A 19,343-nucleotide genomic window follows, 5' to 3' on the forward strand; every position below is an offset into this window, starting at 1 on the left:
ATTTCGCTATATGAACCGTCGAAGGCGGTCAGTACAAGTAGACCGTTGAAGGCTGCCAATACAACTTGCAAAATACCAGCAAACACATTCGACGTCTAGGAGGAAAATGCTTTTATGCACAAACAAACATGCGAAAATATTTTTCTTTGCTTTTCAGCCCCATTTTCTCATGTTACACAAACAAGCTAAAAACTTTCTTTTGGATAAGTTCTCATATTAAAACTTTTCATAGGCAAAATTATCTTTTCCTATCAGAGTTTTTCTAGCTTCCAAAATTTTCTTTTCCATGTGATTTGAAGCCCGTTTCTCAATCGATAAGAAACGGAAGTTGGGTTTCTTAGAAATGGTTTGTCACGAGACAAGTTCAGTTGTCGGTAACCCTTTATCGTATCACATACGGCAACGGAGTCGTATGGGATCCTATTCGGCCTGAAAAACGGGTCGGGTAATTGACGGATCAAAAGTCGCTCCAATTCCAATACCTAACCTGTATTGTGAACCGCAGGGGCCAGGAGGACCTCTCGTCTCGCCCTCTATTCATTTCCTCTGGTCTTCCCAACTCTTTCTGTTTCTCTCCCTTTTCCAAGAAAACAAGAAAGCGAAGAAGAGAGGGCTCGAAGGAGTGTGCACTCTGCAGTTTTTCGAGGGTTTCGTCTCCAAAACCTTAAATTCCACAATGGGAGACTGGCAGGAGCTTGGCCAATCCGTTCTGCTGGGCCTCATCTTCTCCTTCCTCGTCGCCAAGCTCCTCTCCGTCGTCTTCGCCTTCCGAGACGAGAATCTTAGGGTCGTCAGAGAGGAAGACCTCCCCCTCCAACCGACTCCAACCGTCGAGGGCGGCGATCCTGCTCCCGCGCCTGCTTCTGCGACTGCGGTGGGATCGTTTGCTGCTGGAGATGGAGGGATTGGAGTTACCGATGATGCGCCGGAAGGAGCGAACGTCGCTGGACTGGGCCGCTCTGCAGGGGAGAAGGAAGAAGACGATGATTGGGAAGGAGTAGAGAGCACGGAGCTGGACGAGGAGTTCACTGCCGCGACAACGTTTGTCGCGGCTGCTGCGGCGGATCAGTCCGCTCTCAAGGTCTCGAATGACGTCCAGCTGCAGCTCTATGGGTATTACAAGATTGCGACGGAGGGTCCTTGCAGCGTTCCTCAACCATCACCTCTCAAAATGGCTGCTCGAGCAAAATGGTACAACTTCTTGATCGTTTCCGTTTCTGTTCTTCTGGTATTAGTAATATATAGTTGTTCTTGTTGGCACTATTGTTTTTATGATATCAAGAAATAGAAAAAGAAAATTGGTCGATTCAGATTGGGGAGGTTCACAATTCGACTTGTGGTCATCTAACATTAGCACCGTCCTTCATTTATTTTCATAAAATCTGAAAGGGATCGATTTTGCGTCCATTAACGGAAAATGAAGGTCAATCATAATTTTCCAAGCGCAAAATGTATAGTATAATTTTAGAGGACAACGGGTGAAAAGATGCCACTCATGTACGCAATTGAAACTATTATCCATCAATGAATCTCCTTTATTAAGTGCTTCAGACACAGACACGTGATTAGTGAAATCAGAGTTTAATTGGTTAGCTGATTTCTTGATCTTTAATTAATTTATGATCAGTTATATAGGTTGCATCTTTAATTAAATTGTGTCTGATCTATTTTTCTTTTTACATGTCAATAAAAATCACTATTTGAGTATCATGCTTTCTATTTTCTTTTTCATTTTTTTTCAGTTCTTGTTAACTTATTACTAGTTTTTAGATCCTTATGCAAGACTGACTTGAGCTCGAGTGCCTTATCTTCTTCTTTTTCCCCCCTCTATATCTTTCTTACATAATCACATATAATTCTATTAGGAAACATCGGTTTGAGAAGGAAATCTTGCAAAGGAAGACGATTTCAATAAATGAGTTATTTTGAATATTTTTGATATCTTGATACACAAAAACCAACCAAGTGGTTTTTGGTTTTGTGTTGTTCATCAGTAGGTATGATCATCTGACAATATTGTAGAAAGTTACTAATCAGCAACTGGATAAAAGGATTCAGCAGCTTTAAAATATGTTATGAATGGTCGTGGTGGAGAAAAAAAAAGGAATAGTCTTGGGTGGGTCAAACTGGCATTGTATAACTGAAAGAGTTGATTGGGAGATTGATGCGATTCATGTTAACTCCAAGCGAGTCAGTGTCTTCTTCCAGCTGAGATGTTCTTGTCTTGGTATTTGTATTGCAGCCAACCATTCAGGCTGTGTCCTACTTGTTCAACCTGGATTTCTTTGTTTTCCTCTGTAATTTCGATGCCTTCATCTTGTTAGAAATCACCAGAATCTGCTCACAATCAAGAAACTGTAGAGAGGAGAGAGATGGAGCTGTAACTGATCACGTTTTCCCCTAAAATAAAATTGGAGAGGCGTGATCTGATTCTATTCAATATAAAACAACACCTTAATACACGGTTTGCAAGTATACCCTTGTATACTACAAGTATTCACAAGTGTGTCCAATACTCCGCGCTGGACATGTTACACGCATATGAGTTGGGTCCAAATCCAGACCCAATTACACAAATATAAATATAAATACCCTACTACTCTAGTAGCCCCCCTAAAGTTGTGCATGGTTTTGGACCATGGACAACTTGCTCTTCAAGGATCAGAATCTGCACTTTGTGAGCCCCTTAGTGAACAAATCGGCCACCTGATCTTTTGTTCGAACATAATGAGGCTCAATCTCTTTTTCTTCAATCTTTTGCCTGATAAAATGTTGGTTAATCTCAATGTGCTTGGTCTTGCTTTAATGAATAGGATTAAGAGATATCTGAATAGCACTTTGATTGTCACAAAGGAGAAGACAACTGGCGATCGACTCCTGTAACTCTGTCAACAAATGTCTAATCTATGTGACCTCTATTGTAACAACAACCATCGCCCTGTATTCGACTTATGTATTAGATATAGCCACTGCCTTCTGGTTTCTACTACTACAAGAAATAAGGTTGGCACCAATAAAAACACCATAACCTGAAACTGACTTTCTATCGTCAGGATCTCCGACCCAGTCTGCATCTGAGTAAACAGTGATGTCATGAGCAGTCTTCATGCATCTGCTTTTGGTGTACAAAAGTCCATCTCCAATAGTACTCTTCAAGTATCTTAATATCCTTTTCACTGCATCCATGTGTCCCATCCTTGGCTCATGCATGAGTTGAGAGACTTGATTGACTGAATATGTGATATCAGGCCTGGTAAAAGTGAGGTATTGAAGCATCCCTACTAGACTATGATATTTGGTGTGATCATGATACAACTCTCCATCTTGTGTGCTCAATTTCTGATTAAGCACACTAGGAGTATCGAGGGGTTTGCAATCCTTCGTTCCAGCCTTCTCTAATAAATCCAGGGTGTATTTTTGTTGAGTCAAAACGAGCCTTATCCACTTCTACTTCAAGGAAATATCGAAGGTCTCCAAGATCCTTCATCTTGAATCTCTAACTTAGAAGATCTTTAGTCTCTTGAATATGACTCTCACTACTTCCTGTAATAATTATATGATCAACATATATCAACAAGAAAGTAGTAAACCTCATACCTCGAAGGATAAAAAGAGAATGGTCCAATTGCGATCGATGGAAGCCATGTTTTTGAATCTCTAAGGAAAAACTTTCAAACCAAGATCGAGATGATTGCTTTAGGACATAGAGTGCTCTCTTTAATTTGCAGACATACTATTTAGGATCCCCTTCTGTATACCCTCGCGATTGCTCCATGTATACCTCTTCCTTTAAGTCCCTATGGAGAAAAACATTCTTCACATCTAATTGGCTTATTCTCCAACCATAATCTACAACCAATGAGAGGACAATGCGAATCGTGCCCATTTTCACAACTGGAATAAAAGTTTCATCATAGTCCTGTCCAAACTCTTGTGTGAATTCCTTTGCTACAAGATGGGCTTTGTAGCGCTCAACACTCCCATCTGGTTTGTATTTGATCTTGTAGACCCATTGCGACCCAACAACATTCTTATTTGAAGGTCGATGAATGACTCTCTATGTTTGGCATTGGTACAAAGCCTTCATCTCTTCATTCATGGCCTGAATCCATTTTTTGGAATTAATGGCTTGATGGAGATGCTTAGGTTCACTCTCCTTCTCAATCTGTGACAAAAATAACTGAAAATCCATGGTGAAATTCTCATAACTAACCCACCTTTCAATAGGATGTCAAACTCTTTCTGATCGTCGGACAAGAGGTGCCACTGCAGTAGAAATAGGAGAATCAGTGTCATTGGGTTAAGGAGAGGTAGGAGCTTCTTGTTCGCTATTATCTGAAGGCAAAGGGGAGTCCCTCTCTCTTCTCGTATAGACCTGCCCAACAAACTTATTAACTTTTGGAGGCGCTAGACTCTCTACTACAAGTTCCTACACTCTTCTATTTCCCTCTTGACAAGATATCTCTTGAGCACAGAAGGAAGAGCAACCACTGTTTATCTCAGAAAATAGCCCTGCATTGAGCCATGGATCATAGAAGGGCATATTTATATTAGTCTGGGCAGAAACAACTTCTGCATCTCCAAAATCATTTTCATCAAAAACCACATTTTTAGAGATCTTGATTCACCTGCTGGCAGGGTCATAGCACCTATGTCCTTTATGATGATCTGACTACCCAACAAATCTGCACTTTAATGCCTTAGCCTGAAACTTATTACGCAGAGAAGAGTTAATATGAACATAGCATATACAACCAAAGGCTCTTAGTTCATCATAATTAGAATGCTTCCCAAATAAAACAAAATAAGGCGATTTATTATCTAAAACGTTCATGGTCAGATGATTGATAACGTGGATGACATAATGAAATGCTCTGTCCATAACCCCATGGAGAGATGGCTTCCGTGCATCATGCTCATAGCGCTTTCAACGATATGATAGTGCTTCCATTTTGCAACCCCATTCTGCTGAGGCGTATGCGAGCAAGATACTATACGATTAATAACACTATCTTGGAGGTAGTTAACAAAGTCCCAAGAAGAATATTCCCCTCCACCATCACATTGGAAATGTAGGATATTATAGGAGAAATGAGTTTTAATGAAAGCATGAAAGCGACAAAAAATAGGAAAGACTTCAGATTTATTTTTCATGAAGTATATCTAAGTGAAACGAGAGAAATCATCAATGAAAATAACATAATATCTACTGCCAGAATTAGAAGATTCAGGGGCTGGCCCCCACACATCAGAACAAACAATTTCGAAAGGCCTTGAAGCTCTTTTATTTATCGAATGAAAAGAAAGAACATGACTCTTACACAGTTGACAACTCGAACACATTTTATCATCTGACCTAGAGTTCAAGCTAGACTCAGGAATAAGTCCATCAGATACAAGTCTTTCAACAAAGACTTAACTACAATGACCAAGACGTGAATGCCAAGAATTAGACTTATTACATTTATCCAAAGATTCCAAACTAAGCACACAAACACTTTCTGACGACAAATTGAGGAGACGACTTCAAGGCAGGTCGAACACAAGTAGAAGGATCATCCTGGAAAACATGCATATTTTTGCATCGTTCCCCTCTAGCGAACATCTCCTTCGTTTGTAGATGCTTGACATAAACAAAGGACAAAGTAAATTCAACAGAAGAATTGGTATGATCAACAAGCTTGGAGACTGAAACAGGGAAGAATTAGACAAAGGAACAAAAACATTTGTAATGTGAGCAATGAGATGGTGCAATTCATCTCCAGTGACTACTACTTTTTCCAAAATAGGGAGCTAAGGTAGAGAACTTACTAGCATTACCTGTGACATGGGTAGCTGCCCCTGAATCAATGTACCACACCCCTTTATCATCGCGCTTCAAATCAAGTTTGGACAACGTGGCCAATAGAAGCTCCTTCACATCTCCCCCAAGTTTCGTCGAACTCTCCTTTCGTCCTGACGAACTCTCTCCCTTTTGAAACTTTCTTTTATTCTGTAGATTGTGCTAATAGTTGGCCTTGATGTGACCCCGCTTATTACAGAAGTAACATGTGGTTACATTTTTCGCATTGAAGTTAGGTGCAACATTTGGGGTAGGCAATAACCCACGCCCTCCTTGAATACCTCATCATCTCATATTGGAGTAGTTTTGCCTGGGTCCTCAAAAGACGGTAAGTCTGGTAGACACAACATTGAAGTCGAAAGCACATGAAATTTTGGCCCCAATCCATTCAAGGTCTGCCTAACTTTGTCTTTATCTTTATCTGCTACCTCATACCCCACAACTGCTAGTTGATCACTGATGCTCTTGACTTGGTTCAAGTACTCCATTATAGACATGGAGCCCTTGGTAAGAAGTTGAAATTCATACTAAAGAAAATATCTAAGAATAGGTCTTCACCAACTTGTCCCACAGTTCTTTCGCTGAACACTCATCTGGAATTCCCACCAACACCTCTTGAGAGAGAGTGGAGGTGATAAAGGCGTCTGCGGCTTGATCACGTTTCATCCAAGTTTCATATTTAGGATTTGGCACTTGCTTCGTAGAGGCAACCCCATTCCCATCCTTGGTTTCCTGTATGACAAATTCTGGAGGGGTTGGAATTGATCCATTCAGGTGTCAAGAAAGACCTTGACTCTTAATGAATGGAAGAATTTGTCTTTTCCAAGTCAAGAAATTTGAATTGGTAAGTTTTTCAGAAATAAGTTGACCAAGAAAATTAGATGAGAGAACATATTGAGAAGAGGAATCCATGACTAGGCAGGAAATCAATATCTGCATGTGCAATATGTATGTAGACTTTCGTAGTTCACGATGCAACAAAACAAGGTTTGTCTTCCTTTGACGCTGATATTTTTTTGTTTTATTTTTTATTTTATTTATTTATTTATTTATTTTTAAAGAAAAGGAAGCACAAGACAAATCTGATCTGATTTCATTAAAAGGATGTGAACTGTGAGTCTGATATGAAAACTGCACACAACAGATAATGATATGACAGAAACATGTGGACAGATCTGCAAGTCTGCACACACAGATGGGACACAAACTTATCCAAGTGGGGACACACAGAAGGGCCAACAGTCCATAACACGTCATTGGGAAACCAGGACATGCCGGGTTCGATGGAAGCCAAAAATGCTGAGGAACAGTGAAGGAAGAGTCCTTAGAGAGGGACCATGAAATCGCTGGCGACGAGCTGTTGGGCATCATATGAAGCTTCAAAACGTCAAAAAACCTTTGCAAAGCCCTTCCATAATGCAGAGACTCTTTTTTCCAGGAAGTATTTCTCCGCCATTCGTCAGGCGAGTCGCACAACCTGTAATTTGTACTTGATGAAGCCTGCCTAGGGAGGGTCGAGAGTGGCCAATCTCCACCACCAGCCACATAATGTTCAACGATGATGGACGCCTGATGCCAAGTCCACCTCTGTCGGTTGGGTTTGTGTCCATCAGCCAAGTCACCGGAGACTTGGACGGACCCGAAAGGAATTTCCTGAAAGGACAGGTGACATGTCCGAGAAATAGGGGATGATGACATACATGATTTGGATTGGATATGAACTAGATCATGACATCCGTATAAGCCACTGTGTTATAAAAACCAGCAAATATTCTCATGGACCATAAAGTTCAGTTGTTTGAAGAAGGGTCAAAACCGGTTGATAGCAAAAGCTATCGCTCCCTAGTAGGGAAGCTACTGTATGTAACTGTGACTAGGCCGGATATTGCTTTAGCAGTAAGCAAAGTTAGTCAGTTTATGGACAAACCAACTGAGGTACACTATAATGCAGCTATTATGATTCTCAGATACCTAAAATCTTCTCCTGGAAAGGGGTTATTGTTCAGAAAAGGTGGAAATATGGAGATAGTGGCCTATTCTGATGCTGACTATGCAGGATCTGTAGTGGATAGAAAATCTACCACAGGATTCTGTGTGTTTCTGGGAGACAACTTGATCTCTTGGAGAAGTAAGAAACAAAATGTTGTTTCTAGGTCAAGTGCAGAATCGGAATATCGGGCTATGGCCCAAACAACTGCTGAATTGATATGGGTTCGTACTATTCTTAATAATCTTCAAGTGAAAGTTTCTTCTCCCATGACCATGATGTGTGATAATAAAGCGGCAACATATATAGCGAACAATCCTGTATTTCATGAGAGAACAAAGCACATTGAGGTTGATTGCCACTATGTAAGAGATATGGTTCAAGCTAGTCATATCACTACCAAATACCTAAAGTCTGAAGACCAAGTTGCAGATATGTTTACAAAACCTCTTGCTAGACCAAATTTCTCAAAATGTTGTGACAAGCTGAGCATGATTGATATCTATGCTCCAGCTTGAGGGGGAGTGTTGAGAATAAGTGGTTTTAAGTGAAGTCTTTTTATATATTAGAGGCTATTTGAAATTTTGATTTTATAGTAGGCGTAAATGTAACTACTCTGTTCAGCCCTAATAACGAGTTAACAGGTTCTATTATTTGCAGCCGTCTCTCTCTCTCTCTCGTCTCTCTACCTAGGGTTCAGTGTACTTCATCTCTTCCGCAACAAAAGGAAATGAAAAGAATGCTAATCAGACGTCATGTGAGAAAGGAATATTGATCAGACGTCAGATCTGAATGTATCAGACGTCTGGCTAACAAGCGAGATTCAAGTTTAAGCCTTGACCTGCGTGGGGGGATCGCACGAAGTCCTCAAATGAAGAAACCGCGGCGGGACTAGAAAGGATATCTAGTCGAAATGAGACTCAGGTTTAACCCTAACCTGAACGGAAAGATACCTCGTGGAACGAGGCTCAGGCTTAACCCTTAACCTGAAAGGGGCGACCATACGGAATCCTTGGATGAAGAAACCATGATGGGACCTTCGAAATTTGGACGAACAAATCCAGAAGGGGTTACGAGAAGAGACAAACAAGGGATTCCCTAAAGCTTGGAAAGTGGATGATCTGGGGCGTCTCATTGCTGCGACTAAATCAGCTTTCTAAAAAGAGACGATTTCTCGCAGAAGGTTTTGGGTGATACCTCGAGGAGCGAGGTAACAGGTTTAATCCTTAGCCTGAATGGATACAGAATCCTCGAGGAGCGAGGAAAACTGTGATGGGACCTCTAGACTTTGCATAACAAGTTCAAGAGGGGTTTGAAAAATGATGAAAATGGGGGTCCCTAAAACTTGAAAAGGGGTTGTTCTTGGATGCCTCATTGCTGAGACTGAAAAGAAGCTTTTGACAATAACAAACCTTTTGCAAAAAGTTCAGGTTTAACCCTTATCTTGAGCGGGAACTGTCTATGGTGGGACAGTGGGGAACACAGGGAAGTGTGCAAATCTTAGAGCGCTCAGATCAGAGGGAAGGAAAGGACTTTTCAGTCCTAAGGAGGGATGACGTCAGGATACGTCAAAACGAACATCAAGTTTTTGCTTCATGTTGGAAAAATGATAAAATATTGCCAATAAGATGCCAAAAAATTGTAGTCGATCCAAAATGATTGAATTTGTGCATATGTGAAAATATCACCTCTTTCTACCTAGAGTATTAACTCCAATGGGGCTAACTCTGTAGAATCAAGAGTCAAATTCAAATTTATTGCTGTTGAGCTTCTTCAAGGAATATATGAATTTCCCTGATATGAAAAGAAAGGAAACATTCTTGGCTTCATAAAAGCAAATTGAGTAAAAGGATATTGATAAAGAATTTCACATAGATAAAGATGATTCCTGACAATTTTGGGCAGTTTGATATCCTGGACATTTCCCATGATGATCTTTTTGCACTGTTTTGAACCGTGGAGCTTTCTTGGGCTTTTACATCATCCTTCTTTTTGGAGATGTCCTAACTTTTTTCTCTTTTTCGGGGAAGTGTACGTCACAAACTCCTTCATCTTGGAGATGTTCCGATCCTTCTTTTTCTTTCTCAGGGATTAGGTTGACGATATAGGTTCATTGGTCAAAATTCTCTAGATGTTAGCAGAAATCAAATATCTTTTAGGGTTTGTCGGTAGATTCATCACACTCGCTTTCATCTCGACGGTGGTCTGAACTTTCCCTAGAAGGATCTTTCACAAACTCCTTCATCTCGGAGATGATCCAAATCCTCCTTGGCCCCGGGGGTCTGCTCGCATAATTCGTCTTCACCTTGACGACAATTGAGAGATCCCTTTTGCGTATATTTGATTGCAGCTCAAATGAGTGAGGAGATATAGATTGAGTAGGTTCTTTTTTACTGCCCAGGATACTTCCACTGTCTTACTGCCAAAAGAACGATCTTTAAAAATGTGCCATAGTTATGATCAATATCGATTCACTTATGACTTTTCAACGTCATTGAAATTTTCCTTTGCTTGGTCATATCGAAGATTTTTCTTCATCCTCTTGGTTGACCAACAGAAAAACTTGAATTCAGTTCTTATTTTGCAAAAGTCTGGCTCTTTTGGAAATAATACTAAAAGTAGTTTTGAGGTAATTCTTTATATGATGAAAACTTTGAGATCAACAATGACTTTTGATAGCAAATTGGCAAAATATTCTAGAAATCCTTAATGAAAGAGATTACTTGACATCGAATTGACGCATTCATGACAAAATTCTCCTCTTTTTCCCCAAAAAGAGCGACTCAGACTTAAGCCCTTACCTGAATGAGAAGTTGAAAATACTCCTCTCTTCCCTGAAAGAGGAGGTGTTTGCAAAATGGAACTTTCGAAGAGAAATTAAGTTTTCGTCAAAACTTCCTATCTCTAGGCTTCTCTTATGGAAAGGCGGCTGAAAAACAAAGTTGAGAAAGTATCACAGAGGAACGAGTCCATCACACTCTCCCTAGAAGAGGGTCCTCTGTGAAGGGGTTGGCCAATGATGAGAAAATGGGGGCCACAAAAAGAAACGAGCTTCCGTCGAAGCTCTCCCTAGAAAAAAAAGGTTCTTTTGTGTAAAGTTGGTTGTTGTTTTGCAAACTGTTCGCGAAGAAAACGAGTCACTTCAAACTCTCCCTGAAAAAGGGTTCTTGCGAACGAAAGATGGTTGCATGCGAAAGGAATGAGATCCCTCGAACTCTCCCTGAAGAGGGTCCTTTCTATCAGTATGTGTTAGTGCTTGCTAACAAAGATAGAGTTGGTCTCCTCTTATTTGATGTTGCTGTTTTATTTTTTGATAGTCAGAAGGTTCAGGGATCTAGTCGCTTGGTTGGTAACTTGTTATCATGCCAAAACTTTTCTATAACAAAGATTACTTAGACAAAATCTTTGCTTTTTAAGTGACAAACGTTATGTGCAATAATGTGATTAAGAACACATATCTGTTAAGGCTATTCACATTTCTTTTTTAGTGATTAATTTAATAGACAGTTACATACAGGAATACGATGACCCCCAGCATCTAGAAATTACCTTGGTGCTGGGTGCCGGCAAAGTGTTTTAGTGCTGAAGTTAATCTGTGTCAAAGTAGGTAATATGTCATTTAATCAATCACTAACTTTGTTTTTTTCAATGTCCCGCTAGACCAGTTGCAGAAAAGGTTAGAAATATTTTGAATCATATGATGCTTATGATGATGGACTTGAAGTTGCTGAGAAACTGGAGAGGAAAACAAGAGAAAAAAGAAGATGCAACACAAACAAGTCATCTTTTTCTTGGCCTTTTACATGGATGCAAATATCGAACAGAGACTATCCCATGGATGTAGAAAAAGTTTATTAAGTGGATCAAGGTTTTAGTATTAAGGAAACCTACTTACTTTATTCAATGTGTAAATTGATTAGCATCACTATATATTTATATCTCATAGTCTGTCACTCGGAACAGAATAAAATGCAGATACACTTGGGTAGAGCACGCTACTTCTCAAAAATTGAGGCACGAGGACATATCTGTACAAATAAATTTTATATATATATATATATATATATATATATATATATATATATATATATATATATATATATATACACACACACACACTAGAATATGAGAACTGAAAATATGAGAACTAATGTGTGAACCACGATTTTCATGGATTTTTTGTTCTTTTCTTTTGAGTCTAACTGTACGGATGTGATCTACTTGCTTGGTTTTATAAGAACCCACACTTGAATCATCCGATTTTGATGCATAAATGCGATTTTTTAAGGCTTTAAAATAATGGCTGATAATCTTCATAAATATACAAGCATTCAAAAATCACTTTTTTTCATAAAAATTGATTCCTAGCAAATTCACCATGTCAAGCACATCCACATGGTTGGATTTGCAAAAAGAGTGCTGGAAATGCCCATATTTCTAGTTCTCATATTTCACTTCTCATATTTCAATTCTCACATTCATTGGAAATGCCCACGCGATTGGATTCGCAAAAAAAAGTGCTGGGGAGCTACCCAACCGCATCCCTACCAGATGGTACCCGATTGCTTGGGACCGTCAATTTTCGGTGTTTTTGAAATTCTGACCTTACAAATCAAATGTGTTCAGCATGATTTATTTACTAGAAATTAACACGTGGATCATTTGATTCCGATGCATGGATAGGTTTTTATAAGGTTCAAAAATCAACGGTCTACAATTTTCATAAATTTTTGAGGCTTCAAATACTGTTTTTTCATCCAAAATGCATGATCCAAGTGTCAATTTTTAGTAAATCAATCATGCTGAACACATATGTAAGGTCAGAATTTCGAAAAAACACCAAAAAAATTCTTAGTGGGTAGGGTTGGTACGTTTTCTATTCCGTAGGTTTCCATTTCTCTCTCTCTCTCTCTCTATATATATATATATATAGGGAAGGGGGGACTGTCCCACTAAGGGAAGGTCCTGAATCCAATGTTGTAATTAATATATGAGAACCTGTATTGCATGAGCCTGAGATATGGGTGTATCATACTGTATCATATCGTATGATAATGGGAAAAAACTTGAATTCAAAATCACAAAAAATCTTAAAATGCAATAAAACAAAAAATCTCTAAAAAATCTAGTAAAAAATATAGAATGCAATAGAAAAAAAGAACATGAATATATGCATTATGAGTAATTAAACATAGACATGCACTAGTAAAACACTCAATACAATATTGATAACACTCCTAACAAACATTTAATAAAAGTCACAACTCACAAGCATGAATGTTTGATATCAAATTTATATATTACATAACAAAACAAAAGAAGCATCCCAATCTATCAATCATAAAGAAAACAATATTTAAATGATAGATCTTCTTCTTCTGAGTTGTCTTCTTCTCCTCCATCAACATTCATCTATGGGCCAACAAAATCATTGTCGTCATCTACCTGAGTCTCCATCTAAGCCTCCAGTTGCCTCCAATCCTCATTATCATCCAAGACACTAGGTGCTCTTTTGGCATCTTCTCGATTCTCTTTGGAAGACAAGGACACCTTTTGTTGTTGTTTACATCTCCAAGAAATTAATGATTCTCCAAGAAAAACACAATAACCTAGGGTAGAAATACTATCATTCAGGTTACTATCCATATTAGAGTCACTATAAACAATTAAATTTGGATATGAAGAAGAAGAATAGTCCTTTTGTTATTGTTTCCTTCAGATATCTGATAATACGCATGACAACAACCATGTTAATAATAGTATGAACATTTTGAAATTGACTTGCACTGTAAATGACATGAGCAATATCTGGCCTGGATATAGACAAATACATTAGTGATCCAATCAATTGACGATAAGGAGTTAGATCTTTTAAAGGAGTTCCATTATTGACTCTCATCTTAGCATTTATTACTTCTAGAGTCTCCATCTTTTCGTCAGTTAGTCCAGACTTGACAATAATATCCGATGCAAGCTTCATTCGAGAAAGAACATATCCTCTAAGAGAATATGCTACTTCATTTCCTATAAAATACCTTAGAAATCCAAGGTTAGACATATTAAATTATTTTTAACATTTTTAATAAACTTATTGCCTCTTTTATCATTCTCAATGATGATCATATCATAAACATATAACAATAAAATAGTTATGTTGTTCCATGCATTTTTAACAAAAAGAGCAGTATCAATATAACAAGTAAATTCACTATCAAGAACAACTTTTCTAAAGCGGTCATACCAAGCTTTTGGAGCTTGTTTAAGACCATTAAGAGCTTTATTAAGTTTAAGGGTTTTCCCTTTTTATATCTCAAGACCCAACGAGGGATCTATATAGACTTCTTTTTAAATATTTTCATTTAAAAAAATATTTTTGACATTAAATTAGTAGATAAGCCATTGTTTGATAGATGCTAAGCTATTAAAATTCTTACACTAGTAATCCTAGCAGCCAGAGCAAAAGTTTCTTCCTAATCAATTCCATATTCTTGAAAATACTCTTCAACAACCAGCCTAGCTTTATATCTTTCTAATGATCCATCACATTTTATTTTTACTTTATAAACCCATCTACATCCAATAGTCTTTTTTCTCAAAAGAAGATATACCATTTCTCAAGTGTTAGCTTTGTAAATTGCCTCTAATTCTAGTTTCATGGCATCTACCCAATGTGAATGCTACTCGCCTAGTACCACTACTGCCAGTCCCCACCTCCAGCCTTTCCCCTTTTGCTGCCGTATAATCTCCAACTCCACATTAGTGGGGTCGATCACGCTATTAGTTGCTTCCTCATATGCTTCAAGTGGCACTTCTGGGTCTTCCCAAGGCTAGGATATATCGTAGCCCCCAATTTCTGCAGCCTTTGCTATTTTTTTTCATTCTTTTCCTATGAGATTCCTTCAATAGCTCATGCATCTACCATTTCACAACATTTGGAAGATTCTTAGAATTGCATGTGGTCGTATTATGCCTTGTGTTAGCTAAATGATGCTTTATCCTAAAAATACCTTAATGAATTTGCCTCTTATGATAGTTGCACCGATTCAACATCCTATTTCCTTCATAAATTGCTGTATAATGATCCTATGTTGGGTCTCTTGATGCAACCATGCTCCAAGTATGTTGAATCAAACCCTCTAGGGTTCAAATTTGAGGGTTAGAGGGGAAAACTGTATGTATGATGAAAATTGACGGATTCACGATAAATCACACCATTATGACTCGGTTTTGAGGGTTAGAAGCTAAAAAACGAATGTGTAGGATGAAAAAGAGGAGTTTTAGGGTTCAATTTTGAGGGTTAGAAGCTAAAAAATGGTTGGGTAGGACATAAATATGTGAGATTTGAGGCAAATCGCAAAACCCCCAATATTTAGGGTGAATTTGATCTCAAAATAAGGTAGGTAGGCGTAGACAAAAGGTTTGAGGAGACATAACATGAAAAACAGGGTCAAAATAACTCTTAGGGGCTAAAGAATGGCCTCCACAAGTGGCCGGTCACCACTTTTCCGACACTGAGAAAGTAAAAAAATGAAAAACATGGGTCGACTTGTATGATACAGGGTGTATAGTATGATACACTCATGTATCATACGAATCATATCGTATCCGAATACGATATGGGCCTCATGTCATATCAGTCCCCCCACCGATACAACGATATATCGTATCATATCATATCGTACAATACGATATGATACTGATAACACTGCCAAAATCTACAACCAATGATGACCGAACAACACTCTTCCATTGTTTTAGTGTTTCATCGATCAGATCTTATATATTTGTTCTTTGTAATTTATTTAGTAAGAAAAATACTTTACATAAAGATTTTACAACTCTCAACAAATGAAAAACCAATGGCTCACAATGCATTTAAAATTTTACAATACAAAAGTATTGTGGGCCATTAATTTTTAGCTCTTTGAAAAACACGTCTAACTATCAAAAACATAATCTAAAAAATGTTGCTTAGTAAAATGATAAATATCCAATGTATAAAGTCCGATTGATGAAAAATTTGATCGTTAAAGAAGGAATACCATCCAATCATCATTGGCTGTAGATTTTGGACCTTCTTTTGGTTAGACAATTATACACCGGAAAATATTGTCTACAATCTAGAGTACTGTACTCTCTAATTGAAACCAATAGGTGCTGGAATTTTTTGATACATTTGATCCCATGCATGCGCACAACGTGGTCCATTTTCTAGGAAATGCACTTTGGATTGAGTAGTTCCGATGCAAAAACATGATTTAGGTAATTGTAAAATTTTGATACACTGTGACCATTGGATTTTAAAGCCCTTCAAAAATCTGCTTATGCATCATGATTGGATGGCCTAGAACATTTTTTTGACTAAACAAACCATAGATCATATCTGTGGAGCTTAATTCACAAAAAGATCGAGAAAATGTTCTGGAACGAGTTATTCTAGAGATATTGTACACCCAAGGGTAGCCAATATTCTCCCTATACACTATATCATCTCAAGTGCAAACTCTTGAATAGCAATTGTAAATTACTACAATTAAAAACATCAAATAATAAAACTAAGTTGGAATTGAAATGTAATGTGCTTGATAAGTTTAAAAGAAAAATAATGTAAGTGGATACAAAATAAGTAATCAAGATCATAAAAGGAAATAGATAACCTAATGACATTATGTAGTACGTTCTGAAGTGTCATGATGTGTCTGAATGTCATGTCATGTTGACACGGTACACATGCTAGGTGTCTGTGTGGCATAGCTCATGGTTACTCCATTTTTACTGACAAACATGAACAGTATTTGTTATATACCATACTAATGAAAACTCCATAGAAAATGGTTGTCTCCTATATCTACAGCCAAGTCCATGTGATATAGCTATATAGGATATCTGTATAATTGTCTTTTATATAGGCAGTCAATATTTCTAAAGCGCATCACCACAATTGATATACAGTTTAATGTTTCCAAAATAGTAGTTTCTTGCAATGGCATATGATTCCACAGTATGCATCATGGAGATCCAGATGCATATGTAGTGTCTTCTTTTCAGTTTTATTTTTTATGTTGATATCTTTTTGGACATCTATGTCTGGTGATTCCTGGTGGACTGTATTGTTTTTGACTATTCTTGCCATCGTCTCCATGATTCATGATTTAGTTTTTATTTACAATGTGAAGCATCTGTTGAATAAACTGATCTGTCCTTATTGTAATCGGGGGAAGAATATTGGGCCTTCTTGTCCTCTGTTTACCATATTTTCTTTGCTCAGTTGCACCTGGGTAAATTGTTATCATTTTTGCAATCAGTTAGTGAATTTTGTGGAGAATAGATATCTCTCTCTCTCTCCCCGCCCACAATATTGTCTTCTTGTCCTTATTTTTTTGCAGTTTTTAATAATTTATGTTTGTAAAGTTGCAGTTCAAATGAGTTTGTAAATTGTTAGTGATAGATAAATCAATTTTGATGATCTGTGCAAGGAATTCATGGCAGAGATTGGGTGCTATGTCTCCAGAAGAGGCTATGCAAAACTATGTTAAGATTGTGAATGAATTTTACCCTACCTGGGCAACTGGTGGATCTTCTGTGAGCTCTAAATCTCTGTTTTTTAATTTCGATCTTTTATTCTCTAATATTTACCCTTTAAAGTTGCAATTATTTCCTTGTTATTGTTCTTTTGATAGCATGTGCATGAGAAGGAAAACAAAGGTGGTGATGCTAGTTCTGCATCAAAAGGAACAATGGGACCTGTTTTTAGCTCGTTGGTTCATGAGGAAGATTCTGATAGTGAATTGTATTCTTCATCCTTATAGTAATATGAGTTCCTTGTAGTGTGGTTTACTTTTTTATATTTTCTTTACAAAATTGATCTTATGTTTTATATAATAGAGTGGTGGTTAGAATGAACAGTTTTACCTTCATTGTTACCTAATGAAATCTCTTAACATGATGGATGTGATGTCTGGGAAACTTGAGAACAATATTTATGAAATGCATATCATTGACTTGAATATATTGAACATTTGTGGAACCTGCAAAGTGCATGTTAATATTAAACAAAAACTTAAAGAAGGTAGCTATGTTCATACTCTTCAAGATACTATCTAATTTTATCTGGATGGGTCATGATCTACTGATCCTATTCTTTCAGGGTGTGCATTAAGAATTGCAACAATATCTACCCATTTGGAGATGCAATCACTCCTTGGATGTTAACCGGTTTACAGAATGTAACTATCTTTGATTGAAGTTCTCATCACTTTGTTTTCTTTATTAATACTCTGGACGCTTGCCTTACCTTCTGGGTCTGCCCACAGCAAGCAAAGATCGCTCAATTCTTGGGAACTTCTTGTTGACGTCCATAGAACAGTTCTTTTCCGATTATATTCGGAAGCCTGTTGAGATGACACACTTGGCATATTCAGCTATTGCTATATTAATCGAAGTGTCATTTTTCATCATGTAAGGGGGGGGGGTCATCTAATGGACATTAGGTCCACTCTTTTTCAAAAAAATTGTGCAACAAATTGAATCTCACATGTCTGTATCCAATTTATTCAGAACATGTGACTAGAAGTCATTAATATCATTTGTATCTTGTAGAAGAGAAGTAAATAGAGAAATCCTGATGATTTGGTATTTATCTATATGACCACGAGGGCATGATAGATATTGTTGTCTATCATTCTCAAATGACAAGTGATAGGCATGGATAGCACCAGGCATGGTTATGGGCAGAAAGCAGGCACAGTCTGCTAAAGGAACTGGCAGCGAATTTCTGTGTTTACCTAAAAGCATTGTTCACAAACAAAAAAACTGAAAGAATAGCATCATAACTAATGACATTTGTACCAAAACACAAATTTGAAAAATGTGGAATGCATTTAAAAACATGAGACTCATGGCTCCAGGAAAATCATCTCAACATAATTAGAGAAGTAATTTATATGTAAAGCTGCAAGCTACAGAATAAGCTACGGAATGGTAAAAGTAGGCAGTCACTTTGACATTGGATAGTTTCATAATTGGTGATGAAAAGGGAAAAAACAGAAAGCATAATCATGGACTTCGTTTATTTTTTGATACAGGAGAACCTGGTACTTGTGATGTTATTGGGTTCCCAAACCCTAGGTCGTAGGGCCACCCCCACCATTCCTCACTGTGTAAGTTGTTGCAACTGGTCTGGGAGGGTTCACATTCCAAACATATGAGTGGTCTGCGAGGAACTAAGTGTTTTCAGTTGCAAAATTGTTAATTACATCAGAGTACACCTTTGGATGCCCCTCCCCCTCCCCCCCCCCCCCCCTAAAATTTAGTATTAAGGTTGAGGTCTTTTGTATAACAAGAAAGCATTTTTTTCTAGCAAATTTTCCATTATTAAGCGTTAAATACCTCAAAAGTGCACCTATATAATGTAGTTTAAAGGTGGGATTTATTTTTTTCTAAATAATTCCTGGTAAGACTGAAATACCTCAAAATACACATACTAAATACTCCTAGGAATAACTTTCTATCTTG

The 19,343-nt window shown here is 37.7% G+C and overlaps 1 protein-coding gene across 2 annotated transcripts in view; it reads left to right on the top strand.

The window, feature by feature from the left end:
* The first annotated feature begins 541 nt into the window (after positions 1-541).
* The window catches only part of LOC149845097 (acyl-CoA-binding domain-containing protein 1-like), a 42,751-nt gene continuing 23,949 nt past the window's right edge, over positions 542-19,343 (top strand). Inside the window, exons 1-3 of one of the 2 annotated variants that reach the window (XM_089997461.1) lie at positions 542-1,191; positions 17,306-17,411; positions 17,510-17,619. In XM_089997461.1, the coding sequence (XP_089853587.1) occupies positions 677-1,191; positions 17,306-17,411; positions 17,510-17,619 (731 nt within the window). In that variant the 5' untranslated portion in view covers positions 542-676. The remainder of the gene's footprint in view (positions 1,192-17,305; positions 17,412-17,509; positions 17,620-19,343) is intronic. The other variant, XM_089997462.1, reaches the window with a different exon arrangement.

The sequence above is a fragment of the Nuphar pumila genome, chromosome 2 (assembly GCF_984573655.1).
Source record: "Nuphar pumila chromosome 2, dmNupPumi1.hap1.1, whole genome shotgun sequence".
NCBI lineage: Eukaryota > Viridiplantae > Streptophyta > Magnoliopsida > Nymphaeales > Nymphaeaceae > Nuphar > Nuphar pumila.